This window comes from Takifugu flavidus, chromosome 4 (assembly GCF_003711565.1).
Source record: "Takifugu flavidus isolate HTHZ2018 chromosome 4, ASM371156v2, whole genome shotgun sequence".
NCBI classification, from domain to species: Eukaryota; Metazoa; Chordata; class Actinopteri; order Tetraodontiformes; family Tetraodontidae; genus Takifugu; species Takifugu flavidus.
In genome coordinates, this window is record NC_079523.1 from 11,351,333 (window position 1) to 11,365,289 (window position 13,957).

Here is a 13,957-nt window from a genome sequence, read left to right on the forward strand (position 1 = left end):
TGCCCCGTTTCCTGTCCCAGCCAACCGCGTGTGCAAAAAGGGCTACAAACGGTGCGTGAACGGGCGCTGTGTGGGCCACGGCTCCTGGTGCGATGGCCGGGACGACTGCGGCGACAACTCCGACGAGACGTTCTGCAACAGTGAGTCCAGCGCTCTGATAGATGAAGCCCTTGCTTTGGGCAGGCGTGACATTTTCAGATAATTAACTCCATCTCCTGCTGCATTGTTAGCCACGCTGTGCACGGCAGATCAGTTCCAGTGCAGAGGCGGAAGCTGCATCTCCAACTCCAGCAAGTGTGACCAGAAAGTGGACTGTGAGGATGCCAGTGATGAGATGAACTGCAGTAAGTTATTCAATCAAAATGAGCGTCTGTCTCTAGGAGGAAAAAAACAAGCCAACATGTTCTCCCAGGCTGTGTTATTAAGAGTGTTGCTCTCTTTGTTAAGCTGCCACGGACTGCTCCAGTTACTTCCATCTGGGAGTGAAGGGAGTGACATTTCAGAAGTGTGAGTTCACCACGCTCTGCTATGCCTCTTCCTGGCTGTGCGATGGAGCTAATGACTGCGGAGACCTCTCAGATGAGAGAAACTGCCCTGGTAATTCAGATCTTTTAGAAATTTGTGTTTTCTTACAGCTCAGGAATTAAAAAATTTTGTCTACCAGTTTGGATAAAGCAATAGCAACGTGCTGATTTAATTACTGGTCCTTTCGGACTCTCAGGAAGCGACAAACCAAAGTGTCCAACCCCCTTCTTCGCTTGTCCGAGTGGACGCTGCATACCCATGAGCTGGACCTGTGACAAGGAGAACGATTGTGAAAACGGCGCAGACGAGGCCCACTGTGGTGAGGACGCACGCTCAGGCACCAAGAAGCTCTGCCTCATTCACTTTTGAGGAACGGGTTGTCAGTTCCTCACCTGTTCTGTCCAATTGCAGATAAGTTCTGCTCAGCTACTCAGTTTGAGTGCACCAACCACCGCTGCATCCCCAAAAGCTGGGTCTGTGACGGAGCCGACGACTGCGGCGACAGTAGTGATGAGGACAGCAAGTGCAGTGAGTGGCTAACAACGTTCTGAGGAGGAGCAGAAACAAATGGCGATTTAAAGGGAAATAAAGGTGGAAAACATTAATATTCGGACTGCTAAATTTTCTCTCACAGAGACCAAAACCTGCAGCCCAGAAGCCTTCCACTGTCCTGGATCACACATGTGTATCCCTCAGCACTGGAAGTGTGACGGAGACAAAGACTGTCCTGACGGCGCTGACGAGAGCGTTAAAGCGGGCTGCAGTAAGATCCCACTTCCATTGAGTCGTCTTTAACAGCGGCTCCACGGCGTCATGAAATGCATTTGCTTCCCTCAGTGTTCAACGACACGTGCAGCAGCAACGAGTTCATGTGCCAGAACCGACAGTGCATCCCCAAGCACTTCATGTGTGACCACGACAACGACTGCAGCGACGGCTCCGACGAGTCTCAGGAGTGCGGTGAGCGAAGCTCTGCTTCCTCTTCCTTTTCCTCCGCTCCCCTTCTTCACTGCTGGGTCTCTCGCCCCGCTGCAGAATACCCGACATGCGGACCCAAAGAGTTCCGCTGCGCCAACGGACGCTGCCTCATCCAGAGTTCCTGGGAGTGCGATGGAGACTTTGACTGCCACGACCAGTCTGACGAAGCCCCCAAGAACCCCCGCTGCAGCGGGCCAGGTTAGATCCACACAGCTGCTCCAGGAAAGAAAGATTTGACCTTAAATCTGACCGTGATGTCATCCGTTGTCCCTCAGAGAAGAAATGCAACGACACCGCGTACGTCTGCAGCAACGGCAACTGCGTGAACGAGACGTTGCTCTGTGATCGAAAGGACGACTGCGGCGACGGCTCTGATGAGCTGAACTGTTTCATTAACGAATGCCTGAACAGCAAAATGAGCGGCTGCTCCCAGCTCTGCGAGGACCTCAAAATAGGCTTCAAGGTAAATAAACCACAGGACATTTCCCATTGGAGCTTGTTAGCAACAGGCAACGTGGAAATCCACCTGCTCTGCCTTCTCGCAGTGCCGATGCCACCCCGGCTTCCGCCTGAAAGACGACGGAAAGACGTGCGTCGACATAGACGAATGCACCACCACCTATCCGTGCACGCAGCGCTGCATCAACACGCACGGCAGCTTCCACTGTCTGTGCGTGGAGGGTTACCGGCTCAGCCCCGAAAACCCCACCGTATGCAAATCCACCTCTGGTGAGTAAGCCGAGGAGATGAGTGACATTTAGGAAATGTTCCAGGCCAAATCCTGCTCAGATGCCGTCTTCCCTCCCGGCAGACGAGGAGCCCTTCTTAATCTTTGCCAACCGCTACTATCTGCGCAAGCTCAATTTAGACGGCTCCAACTACACCCTGCTCAAACAGGTGAGACTTGCACATGCGTTCCCCCCCCCCATTTTAGCGCTTGAATACCCCACATTGGATTTGCCTGTGGGCTCAGAGTGATTTAGCTTCATGTTCTCTGACAGGGCTTGAACAATGCGGTGGCTTTGGACTTCGACTATCGCCAGCAGATGATTTATTGGACAGATGTAACCACCCAGGGCAGCATGATCCGCCGGATGTACATTAACGGGAGCGACGTTCAGGTAAGTGGGTTTTTATTTCTTTGCCAGGAGGGCGTAAAAACATCAGCTCAAGGCTGATTCATTTTTTAGGTGCTGCATCGCACATCCCTAAGCAACCCCGACGGCCTGGCGGTGGACTGGGTGGGCGGGAACCTGTACTGGTGCGATAAGGGACGAGACACCATAGAGGTGTCGAAGCTAAATGGAGCATACCGGACGGTGCTGGTGAACAGCGGCTTGAGGGAGCCACGTGCTGTGGCGGTGGACGTGCGCTACGGGTGAGCCTGATTCCATATGTGATACAAAATGCAATTTGGACCTAATCAGATTCCTTTAAAAGACTGAACACATGACGTGAATCGGGACATTTGAATTCCTTGGCAGGTACTTGTACTGGTCCGACTGGGGCGACAACCCTCACATAGGGAGGATCGGGATGGACGGCACCAACAGGAGTGTTATTGTAGAGGATAAGATCACCTGGCCTAATGGCCTGACGCTGGACTTTGTTAACGATCGGATCTACTGGGCAGACGCACGAGAGGACTATATCGCATTCGCCAGCCTGGATGGAACCAGCAGACACACAAGTAACACACACACATTTGAATTGTAACTTCTCACCCCGATGTTGTTCCTGACCGTTGTCTTTGTGTTCGTGTCCCTCTAGTCCTGGTGCAGGACATCCCCCACATCTTTGCAATGTCCCTGTTTGAGGAGTACATCTACTGGACAGACTGGGAGACAAAGTCCATCAACAGAGCTCATAAAACATTAGGAACGAACAAGACCGTGCTAATCAGCACCTTGCACCGGCCGATGGACATCCACATTTACCATCCGTACCGCCAGCCTGGAGGTGAAACCGCGTCCCGCCTCATGCATGACCACATGTGAGTCCTCTTTATCAACCTGTCTTCATCTTTCCTGGTGTGTATGTGTTGTTCAGTGGAAAACCATCCATGTCAAATCAACAATGGAGGCTGCAGTAACCTGTGCCTGATCTCCCCCGGCGGCGGATACACGTGTGCCTGCCCCACTAACTTCTACCTAGCCGCCGACGGCAAACAGTGCCTGTCTAACTGCACTGCGAGTCAGGTGAGCTGGATTCCTTTGTTTTTTCCCAACCGTTCCTGACAAGATGTTGAATATCACATGTATTCTTTTACGTTCCAGTTCGTGTGTAAGAATGACAAGTGCATTCCCTTTTGGTGGAAGTGTGACACCGAGGACGACTGTGGCGACCGATCCGATGAACCCGCCGACTGCCGTGAGTGCCGACGGGGAGTCCTGGAAAAAAAATACCGTAACGACGTTGTCCCGCTTGTTTCCGTGTCCGAACCTTTTGTTTTGCCGCTGCAGCGGACTTCAAGTGTCGACCCGGCCAGTTCCAGTGTGGCACAGGCATCTGCACCAACCCGGCCTACATCTGCGATGGAGACAACGACTGCCATGACAACTCCGATGAGGCCAATTGCGGTAAAAGCAGGCGCCGGCACACATGGACACACTTCCAGCGTGCACTTTTAATTTTCCCCATCCTTCTGTTGTCTCCTTTTTTATAACCAGACATCCATGTGTGCCTCCCGAGCCAGTTTAAATGTACCAGCCCGAGTCGCTGCATCCCCGGCATTTTCCGCTGCAACGGCCAGGACAATTGCGGCGAGGGCGAGGATGAGAAGGACTGCCGTGAGTCTCACCGTCCCCCTAGCACCTGAGATGGTCTTCATGGCGTATAGTGTAGCTCCTTTCAAAGCGCTCATTCCGTACTGAGTAGAACGTCTCTTTCCGGTGCAGCCGAAGTGACGTGCGCCCCCAACCAGTTCCAGTGTGCCATCACCAAGCGCTGCATCCCGCGGGTGTGGGTGTGTGACAGAGACAACGACTGCGTGGACGGATCTGATGAGCCTGCCAACTGCAGTGAGTCACGCCTCGTGTTGGTTGCCAAAATATCAAGAAGAAGAGCCTGTTCTCCGGAACGGTGCTCCGATAAAAGCTGCGTTGATTTAAGGGTGCGGATGTCAGCCCCATCAGCACTGCATCATGGTGCTCTTCGCTCCCATCGCTATTATCCGCATTATATTACCGTATTGGCCCGAATATAAGACGACCCTGATTATAAGACGACCCCCTCTTTTTCAAGACTCAAGTTTGAAAAAAGACTTTTTGAACACCAAATTTAATTTTTATACAGAAAATAATTACAGTACATCTGAAACAAATGATTATATCTTCGACCCATTTCTCTATTTTCTGTTATCTCTTCTCTTATTTTCTTCTCTTTTCTTTCTTACCGCTATTTTTTATTTTTCTTCTTCGTGACAGGGGTTCGCTTTGGCCTGGGACGTTAAGTTCAGCATTCGCTTTAAATATATCTGGCGCCATCTAGCGTTGTGAATGGGTATAATGTCTAGACCGCGAATGTAAGACGACCCCCACTTTTTCAGTCTTATTTCAATGCAAAAAACACCGTCTTATATTTGGGCCAATACGGTACCCTTCTTGAAATCAATAAGGTTGTAAAAGCGACGTGAGTGATCCCATTCCCACCACCACTGAGCCTTATCCGTCGCCTTTATCGCAGCCCAAATGACGTGTGGCGTGGACGAGTTCCGCTGCAAGGACTCCGGCCGCTGCATCCCTGCGCGCTGGAAATGCGACGGAGAAGACGACTGCGGAGACGCCTCCGATGAACCGAAAGAGGAGTGCGGTGAGAAACGGCTCAAAGATGGCAGAGCGGGAGGAAAGGAGGCGGGCCGGGGCGGCGGTCTTGTGTTTACTGTGTCTGTGTGACACCCAGACGAGCGAACGTGCGAGCCGTACCAGTTTCGCTGCAAGAACAACCGGTGCGTTCCGGGCCGCTGGCAGTGTGACTATGACAACGACTGCGGCGACAACTCTGATGAAGACAAGTGTGGTAGGTTCCCTGTTTTTCTGCGCAGTTGACATTTATTATATTCCATCAGCCGCTGTGTCAACACAGATTTCAGATGTCCTGGATTCGTGCTGTAAGCCCGCGACCACCTGCTGCCTGTTTGTACGTTGTATTTACTCGACTACATGCATGGGAGAGACGTTGGTTTCCTTTTGCACTGAGTAGTTCTGGGGCCATTAACACATCTCACATCATCTCATGTCTATTTTGCGTTTCACACTGGCCTGTTGATGTGACTCAGAGGTAGGTGTTTTCACACTTTCAGCTCAGTCATCCACAACCTCAGCTCCGCTCTGTCCCCACTTTCTGTTTTGTGTCGATGAGGTTTATTTCCTGCCCTTTTCGATCCCACTAGCTCCTCCCGCTTTTCCACTTTGTTCCTTCCCCGCCTCTGTGCCCTCTGAGTGAATGCAGTGCTCTGACATATCAGCCTTTTTTATTCATGGACTTGCAGTCTGCTCTGCTCCCTGCTTTCTCTTCTCTATGTTTACTCCTCTCCCTGCTTCCCCCCCCTCTCCCCGCTCACTTCCCCCTGATTCCCTCTCCTTAACTCTCCCCCTTGTGTCCCCAGTGCCTCGGCAGTGTTCGGAGAGCGAGTTTGCTTGCGCCAACGGGCGTTGTATCGCCGGCCGCTGGAAGTGCGACGGCGATCACGATTGTGCTGACGGATCGGACGAGGTATCGCGCATCTTTTAACCAAGTGACAAACCGTCGCCCTTGGCGCTAACGCGCATTTCCCGGTGTTTGCGCAGAACGGCTGCGATGTGAAGTGCGACAGCGACCAATACCAGTGCAAAAACGGCCACTGCATCCCGCTCCGATGGCACTGTGACGCCGACCCCGACTGTTTGGACGGCAGCGACGAGGAGAAATGTGACAGTGGGGGTAAGAGAGGAACGCCACCACAAAACATGCTTCAGATGTCGGGCGCATGTAGCAGTAGGTGACTTTTCCTTTGCTTTCAGTGGGTAGACACTGCCCCCTGGACGAGTTCCAGTGCAACAACACTCTTTGTAAGCCCCTGGGCTGGAAGTGTGATGGTGAGGACGACTGCGGCGACAACTCAGATGAGAATCCAGAGGAGTGTGGTGAGGATTTTTATCTTTCAGCGGGTGGACAGTACATTTGCTCAAATATGTCGTTCTTTGCACAAAACCTCTCGTGCGTCTCTTAGTGAAATTCCAGTGTCCGCCTACGAGGCAGTTCCGTTGCCTCAATGATCGCGTGTGTCTGCCGTTCTCGAGAAGATGCGACGGCGTCAACAACTGTGGCGACAACAGCGATGAACAAAACTGCCGTACGTGTTTGCTAACTCAATAAAAGTCACATTAGCATCGAAAAACAAAACGAACCGCATCTGTGCTTGTCTCCAGAAGTGCCGCCTTCCACGCCAGCGTGCCAAAAAGACGAGTTCCAGTGCTCCAACGGCCGCTGCATCAGCGCCATCTTCCGCTGCAACTACTTCAACGACTGCGGGGATTACGGCTCTGATGAGATCAACTGCAATAAGAAAGGTGCGTCGCGCCGCCGCGGTGCAACAGCCACGCTCCTTTTTTTCCGGTTTGAATGAATACCTGTCATTCCTGCGCCTGCAGACACGGTGCTGAACGACTGCCGCAGCAACAGGACAGTGTGTGGAGATGGCGACGAGGCTCACTGCGTGGTGAACGGCACCGACTCCTTCTGCTCCTGCAGAACCGGCTTCCAGTCCAATGGTCGGAACAGATGTGAAGGTGCGATTTTTGCTAGCTTTGCTGTGGCGCATGTTGTCACGTAAAGGCAACTTGTTTAATGTGCCTGATTTGGGCTGTTTCATCTCACAGATAAGAACGAGTGTAAGCAGTTTGGAGTTTGTTCCCACATCTGCAACAACACCAAAGGATCCCACAAGTGCAGCTGCCACAAATACTTCACCAAAATCAATGACACGTGCAAGGCCGATGGTGAGCTATTAGCATTTGCTGTTTTCTTTCCCAGCTTGCTTGTTTGTCTCCACCCTAACGTTTGTTTTATGCCACCACAGCTCAGAGACAGCTACTGTATATCGCCGACGACAATGAAATCCGCAGCCTGGACCCTTCCATACCGAACTGGCGTTACGAGCAGATTTTCCAGGGCGATGCTAACGTGCGCATCGACGCCATGGACATCCACGTCAAGACAAACCGCATTTATTGGACGAACTGGCACACGGGGCGCATTTCCTCCTACGATTTGCCCTCCGCCTCTCTCTCTCCCAACAACAATCGGAATCGACGACAGACCGACCCCAGGGTCACAAACGTGGAGGTAAGTGTGCACGTACGGGACACAGGCAAAGAAGGCCCGGGGAGTTTTGAGGAGTCCTCTAATGATGATGATTATTTTTTTATTATTTTTTTCAGATTCCTGATCTGAAGATGCCTCGTGGGATCGCAGTGGACTGGGTGGCAGGAAACCTGTACTGGACCGATTCCGGTCGAGACGTCATCGAGGTGGCCCAACTCAGCGGAACACATCACAGAAAGACGCTCATCTCCGGCATGATCGACGAGCCTCACGCCATCGTGGTCGACCCACAGAGAGGGTGAATGGGCCGGAAGAAAACATGGAGCCAAATAGAGGTAACAGTGATGAAAACAATGATCTTCTGCCCTGTTCATTAGGAGGATGTACTGGGCTGACTGGGGAAACCATCCCAAGATTGAAACCGCCGCTATGGATGGAACCATGAGAGAGACTGTAGTGGAGGAAAACATCCAGTGGCCAACTGGTAAAACACACCCTGGGATAGGCCGCCTGTTTGTCCAACTTTTCCTGTAGCTGTCCAATTCTCTCCAGGTCTGGCCGTGGACTACTTCAACGAGCGTCTGTACTGGGCTGATGCCAAACTCTCCCTGATTTGCAGCGTGAGGCTGAACGGCAGCGACCCAGTGGTGGCTGTGAGCAGCCTTAAGAACAGTTGAGTGTTTCAACGCCGCCCTTCTTCCAGCCCAGCAGTTCCTCAGCTTCCCCTCGGTAACGTGTCCTCTCTGATGACCCCCAGAGCTCCATCAGCCCTTCAGCATCGATGTGTTTGAAGACTACGTCTACGGCGTCACCTACATCAACAACTACGTGTTCCGGGTGAACAAGTTCGGGAAAGGCCCAACTGAGAACCTGACCACAGGGATGAATCATGCCACCGATATAGTTTTGTACCATCGCTACAAGCAGCCTGAGAGTGAGTAGACACCAAAGGCTGGATATAGAGGGGCCCGTGGCGATGTATAACCCCCTCTCTGTCTGTGATTTTAGTGAATAATCCATGTGACAGGAAGAAATGCGAATGGCTCTGTCTGCTCAGCCCCAGTGGACCAGTCTGCACCTGTCCCAATGGACACACGCTGAACAACGGCACCTGTGTGGAGACGCCGACTCCCACTCTCTCGCCCATCTGTGAGTAAACACGCCTTCTGGTATCAGGCGTGCGAGCCGCCGCTCTGTCTCATACTGTGGAAAAAAACTGCTGTGATCCTGTACAGCGCCACCCAGCGGCCCCTGCTTGGTTCAGTGTCTGAACGGCGGGAGCTGTTTCCTGAACGCCCACAAGCAGGCGAAGTGTCGCTGTCAGCCGAATTATGGGGGAGAACGGTGCGAGATTGACCAGTGCAGAGACTACTGCAAGAACGGGGGCACGTGCACGCCCTCCCCTACAGGTAGGTGGTCATCACGTGGTATTTTACAGGCCTTAGCACCAGCTAAAGGAATGAAGGTTCATTCAAGGATTTTTCTCCAGTGTTGGTGTTTGCATGAGCTGCATTCCCTCCCCTGCTGAGTCCCCCCACATTATGTTTATGTCTATCTATCGATCTATCTATCTATCTAGCTATCTATCTATCTATCTATCTATCTATCTATCTATCTATCTATCTATCTAGCTCTCTATCTATCTATCTATCTATCTATCTATCTAGCTCTCTAGCTCTCTCTCTAGCTCTCTATCTATCTCTCTAGCTCTCTAGCTCTCTCTCTAGCTCTCTATCTATCTATCTAGCTATCTAGCTCTCTATCTAGCTCTCTAGCTCTCTATCTAGCTCTCTAGCTCTCTATCTATCTATCTATCTAGCTATCTATCTATCTAGCTCTCTAGCTCTCTAGCCATCTATCTAGCTCTCTAGCTCTCTAGCTCTCTAGCTCTATCTAGCTCTCTCTAGCTCTCTATCTAGCTCTCTAGCTCTCTATCTAGCTCTCTATCTAGCTCTCTAGCTCTCTAGCTCTCTAGCTCTATATCTAGCTCTCTATCTAGCTCTCTAGCTCTCTAGCTCTCTCTATCTAGCTCTCTAGCTCTCTATCTAGCTCTCTAGCTCTATCTAGCTCTCTAGCTCTCTAGCTCTCTATCTAGCTCTCTAGCTCTCTAGCTCTATATCTAGCTCTCTAGCTCTCTATCTAGCTCTCTAGCTCTCTAGCTCTATATCTAGCTCTCTAGCTCTCTATCTAGCTCTCTAGCTCTCTATCTCTCTATCTATCTAGCTCTCTATCTCTCTCTCTATATATAGAGAGAGCTGTATAATAGCTGAGTGGGTCAGTGAGGTCAGAGGTTGGCAGGTCAGCGCACAGCTATGAAGTCGGTGATACCTGTTCTAATCCTGAGTCCTGATTTGGTTATTATTATTCTGCGACTGGGTGTCCACAGGCTCTCCTACCTGTCGATGCCTGACGGGCTTTACGGGGCCAAACTGTAACCAGCACACCTGTAGTAATTACTGCAAGAATGGAGGAAAGTGCACGGTCAGCAGTGGAAACCAGCCGACCTGCCAGTGTTCCCATGACTTCCTGGGTGATCAATGCCAGTACAGTAAGTGCCAGTTCAATCTCGTAAGAACAAGGAAATTAGATGCGGTTGGTACAGCACTCATTGTGTGTGTGTGTGTGTGTGTGCGTGTGTGTGTGAGCAGGGAGCTGTGAGGGCCACTGCCTCAACAAAGGTACATGCCTGCAGACTGAAAATGGCTCCAAGCTGTGCCGCTGTCTCCCTCGGTACATCGGAGCCACTTGTGAGATTGACAAATGCCACTACTGTCGTGACGGCGAGTGTATCCCCACCAACAGTTTCACACCCACGGGTGATTTCACCTGCCGGTAGGAACACTTGTGTGAGCATAACTGACTTGGTACAACTTTGCCTCGTGCTTATCCCGTGAATATTCTGGCCTTCTGCAGCTGCACAAATGGACGTATCCAACCCAGCTGTTACACGTGTGACACGAACGAGTACTGTGCGAACGGCCAGTGCTCAATAAACCCCACCTCTCGCCTCCCGGAGTGCAAGTGAGGATCAGCTGATCGCGTCTATAACTTGTGGCACTTTGGCCTGGCGATCTATGCTGCAGACTTTTCTCATGTTCTCTCTCTCTCCCTGCCTGAGCAGGTGTTCGCCTGGGTGGGCGGGGCATCGCTGTGAGTCTGTGGCCACCAGCGAAAGAACCTCAGGCTCAAGTATGCCTAATATCAATAAGTGAAGTTTAATATTGACATTCAGCTGCACTGATCTCTCTCTCTCTCTCCTCTCCCTCTGTGTGTGTGTGTGTGTGTGTGTGTGTGTGCAGGCACAGCATCTATAGTTATACCTGTGGTCCTACTGCTGCTCTTGCTGATTCTGCTGGCTGCAGGAACTGTGTTCTGGTATAGAAGAAGGATGAGAGGGTGAGGCACCCATTTTGACACTCTCTTTCCCCTCCTTCTGTCCTTTCCTCAGCACTTATCCTCTCCTCTCTGTAATGGCATCTTTTCTGCTTCTCAGGTCTAGCCGAACGAGCAAAACCGGCTCCAAGCGTTTGCGGTAACATTAGCCAGGCTTTTCCTCCATCCACTCATTCACGTTTGCATCTTTCTTGTCCCTCTCTCTCTCTCTTTTTCTCTGCCTCTCTCAGTTGCTATCCGGTGTTTGGTCCTGTGGTGGTTTGCTAATGTTCATTGGTGTTGCAGCTCATTCGGCTCCAACAGTTTCTCTCCTGTCACAGTTGCCCCCTCGGTGCAACTCCAGGGGAGAAAACGATGGATTTCAGCTCCGTAGATCCGTCATCCATCATTGCGCCATACTTTATTCCCCGTTCTGTCCTGTGGTGTGTTTGGTTGTGTGGTGAGGACAATGTGACAGCATTGTTCCAAGCTCAAGTTGGAAAATGCAACGTTACGCATTCCAGCATTGACTCGAGGTAGATACCAGAGGTCAAGGCGAGTCCCACCGAACGCCATCCTCGAGGTTTAGAAATACAGCTAAGTTATTTACAGTCGTAGTGTTCTTAAACTAGTAATTGTAACATTTTTTTTGGCATGCAGAATTAACGTTGAAGCCAAATATTCACTGCTTTTGCCCCAACTCCACATTTGCCACATGCCAGCTGTCGGGGATTGAGTGGCGCTAATGTAGAGAAATGCTTGCACTTTTCAATCTTAAAGATTTTTTTCCACTCATGTCTGTTTTTGAGGTTGATTGAAATCACGTTGCAAGACTTTGGTGATGTTTTTCTGGTCGCTAAATTGGTAGCTGGACACCTCTGGTAGATGCCATAGGGGAGCTATGACAATGAATCGATGGATGTGTCTAAATCCTGCACACTGGCGCTTCAGCGGTCGTGAATCCACGTGAACATACGTGAATGTTGACTTTGCGTTCCCTCAGCCTGGGTCAGAGCTCATGTCCTCATGTGCACCGCTCAGGCTTTTCCCAAAGTCGATTCAAGTGCGGTAGTGACGGTACCCCCAACATCTCGTGCAGGGCCAAAGGCTTCCAGCACCAGAGGATGACCAACGGGGCCATGAATGTAGAGATCGGAAACCCCGCCTACAAGATCTATGAGGGCGAACCGGATGACGACGCCGGGGAGCTGCTAGATGCAGACTTCACTCTGGACCCAGACAAGGTAAAGCAATAGAACTGCAACACATTTCGACTGTCAGTCATCTTGTCATTAATTTGTTCTGTTTTGCAGCCCACCAACTTCACGAACCCGGTGTATGCCACTCTGTACATGGGAGCTCACAACAGCCGCAACTCTCTGGCCAGCACAGACGAGAACAAAGAGCTGCTATCACGTGGAGACGAGGAGCCACTCGTGGACCCCCTGGCATAGACTGCGCACCATGAAATCCCAGACACGCCCCTTTTCTTGCCTTTAAAACAAATCGAAACACAAGCTAGCGAAAATAGCTTAAAAAAAGTGTGAACACTGTATAAAATGTACAAAAAATGAAGGACTACTTTTGTATGTGATTGCAGTATTATATTTTGTTCTTTTGAGATTTCTCTGGTCACAAACAACATTTTCTATGAGAGATTTTTAATTTACACTTTGTCCCCCGCCCCTCACCTATAGAGCCACTACCTCTGTGCAAGCGGAAATGAAAAAAATTGGAAGAAAAAAAAAAGATGTCATCATCGGACCAATTAAATTTTTCATTTTTGTGTGAACTGAAGAAAGGAAAAAAAGAGAAATTTTTCCATTTCACCAGTGCCAGCAGTTCCTTGTTTGTGTTGGCTATTCACAGGGAAAAGAAACACTCCAAGTTTCCTGAATTGGTACATTTGACAGCACATGTAATGACGACAAGACGGCAACGACCGTTTTTTTTCCCATGTTTTTTTCTCCACGACCATATTCACAAAATGATTGTGTCCTTACAGCGCGTACGGTTAGGATGTGGGGGGGGGGTTGGGGGGAGGGGGGAGTTACGTTGCTATGGTGAGAGGATGATGGGGAGGTGTGGAATCAGGCTGGTCGACGTGAGCTGTCGTTTCTCCTCCTGAACCACGTGGAAGGGCAGCAATGATGAAGAGAAAACTGATTCAGAAGGTTTGCTTGTTTCTTCTCCAGCCGGCTGATTTTAAACCAGATGGCGTCCATTGTAACAAACGCATCCCAAGTGCGCGGCGTCCATTTGGTCATCTCTCTCATGCCCTGCTGCTGCTAACGCCACCGCTGGGGTCTCTGACACGTCCTTACGCTCGGCCTCTGTCCTACAATGCTGCTTTCTAGTCCAAACTGCGTCAGCCATACCTTAATGCATGCCAGATGTAACGCCGGCCTTTAACAATAACCAGGTTTTATTTCTGCTTTTCCGTCAGTGTGGTTTTTTAAAATTTTTTTGTTACTGCCGTTGTGTCTCGTCCATGTTGAGAAAAGTACAATCATTTTTCCTAAAGAACATTTTTGCAGGATCATACAGGACTTTTCAGAATTTATTGATTAGTTTTTTTCTTTTCTTAATGAAAAATGACATAGCTTTTATAGTACACGATGCATGGAGGCTCAGACTTTCTTCTGGAAAGAGAATAATGTTTAATTTTTGCCAGAGTACTTTACAGACTAATAAACAGATATTGTTATAAATAAAGTTCTAAAAAAATTGTACAGAAAACTGTCATGCTGTGTGACATTTGTCATGAGAAATAAGGAAC

The 13,957-nt window shown here is 50.2% G+C and overlaps 1 protein-coding gene across 7 annotated transcripts in view; it reads left to right on the plus strand.

The window, feature by feature from the left end:
- Window positions 1-13,917, plus strand: part of LOC130524653 (low-density lipoprotein receptor-related protein 1-like) — a 56,275-nt gene extending 42,358 nt beyond the window's left edge. For 2 of the 7 annotated variants that reach the window (XM_057030962.1, XM_057030965.1), the window contains 44 exons: window positions 21-140; window positions 231-344; window positions 448-597; window positions 722-844; window positions 937-1,053; window positions 1,160-1,288; window positions 1,363-1,485; window positions 1,561-1,701; window positions 1,779-1,966; window positions 2,049-2,232; window positions 2,315-2,400; window positions 2,505-2,624; window positions 2,694-2,881; window positions 2,988-3,193; window positions 3,274-3,462; window positions 3,553-3,701; window positions 3,780-3,873; window positions 3,966-4,082; window positions 4,173-4,292; window positions 4,401-4,523; window positions 5,188-5,313; window positions 5,404-5,520; window positions 6,110-6,216; window positions 6,291-6,423; window positions 6,504-6,626; window positions 6,713-6,835; window positions 6,912-7,052; window positions 7,134-7,271; window positions 7,362-7,481; window positions 7,562-7,827; window positions 7,923-8,104; window positions 8,184-8,290; window positions 8,359-8,478; window positions 8,564-8,740; window positions 8,815-8,955; window positions 9,042-9,215; window positions 10,193-10,354; window positions 10,455-10,638; window positions 10,720-10,827; window positions 10,928-10,995; window positions 11,106-11,202; window positions 11,300-11,338; window positions 12,278-12,422; window positions 12,492-13,917. In XM_057030962.1, coding sequence (XP_056886942.1) covers window positions 21-140; window positions 231-344; window positions 448-597; window positions 722-844; window positions 937-1,053; window positions 1,160-1,288; window positions 1,363-1,485; window positions 1,561-1,701; window positions 1,779-1,966; window positions 2,049-2,232; window positions 2,315-2,400; window positions 2,505-2,624; window positions 2,694-2,881; window positions 2,988-3,193; window positions 3,274-3,462; window positions 3,553-3,701; window positions 3,780-3,873; window positions 3,966-4,082; window positions 4,173-4,292; window positions 4,401-4,523; window positions 5,188-5,313; window positions 5,404-5,520; window positions 6,110-6,216; window positions 6,291-6,423; window positions 6,504-6,626; window positions 6,713-6,835; window positions 6,912-7,052; window positions 7,134-7,271; window positions 7,362-7,481; window positions 7,562-7,827; window positions 7,923-8,104; window positions 8,184-8,290; window positions 8,359-8,478; window positions 8,564-8,740; window positions 8,815-8,955; window positions 9,042-9,215; window positions 10,193-10,354; window positions 10,455-10,638; window positions 10,720-10,827; window positions 10,928-10,995; window positions 11,106-11,202; window positions 11,300-11,338; window positions 12,278-12,422; window positions 12,492-12,632 — 6,020 coding nt within the window. In that variant the 3' untranslated portion in view covers window positions 12,633-13,917. The remainder of the gene's footprint in view (window positions 1-20; window positions 141-230; window positions 345-447; window positions 598-721; window positions 845-936; window positions 1,054-1,159; window positions 1,289-1,362; window positions 1,486-1,560; window positions 1,702-1,778; window positions 1,967-2,048; window positions 2,233-2,314; window positions 2,401-2,504; window positions 2,625-2,693; window positions 2,882-2,987; window positions 3,194-3,273; window positions 3,463-3,552; window positions 3,702-3,779; window positions 3,874-3,965; window positions 4,083-4,172; window positions 4,293-4,400; window positions 4,524-5,187; window positions 5,314-5,403; window positions 5,521-6,109; window positions 6,217-6,290; window positions 6,424-6,503; window positions 6,627-6,712; window positions 6,836-6,911; window positions 7,053-7,133; window positions 7,272-7,361; window positions 7,482-7,561; window positions 7,828-7,922; window positions 8,105-8,183; window positions 8,291-8,358; window positions 8,479-8,563; window positions 8,741-8,814; window positions 8,956-9,041; window positions 9,216-10,192; window positions 10,355-10,454; window positions 10,639-10,719; window positions 10,828-10,927; window positions 10,996-11,105; window positions 11,203-11,299; window positions 11,339-12,277; window positions 12,423-12,491) is intronic. The other 5 variants (XM_057030963.1, XM_057030966.1, XM_057030964.1 and 2 more) reach the window with 3 other exon arrangements.
- Window positions 13,918-13,957: the final 40 nt, after the last annotated feature.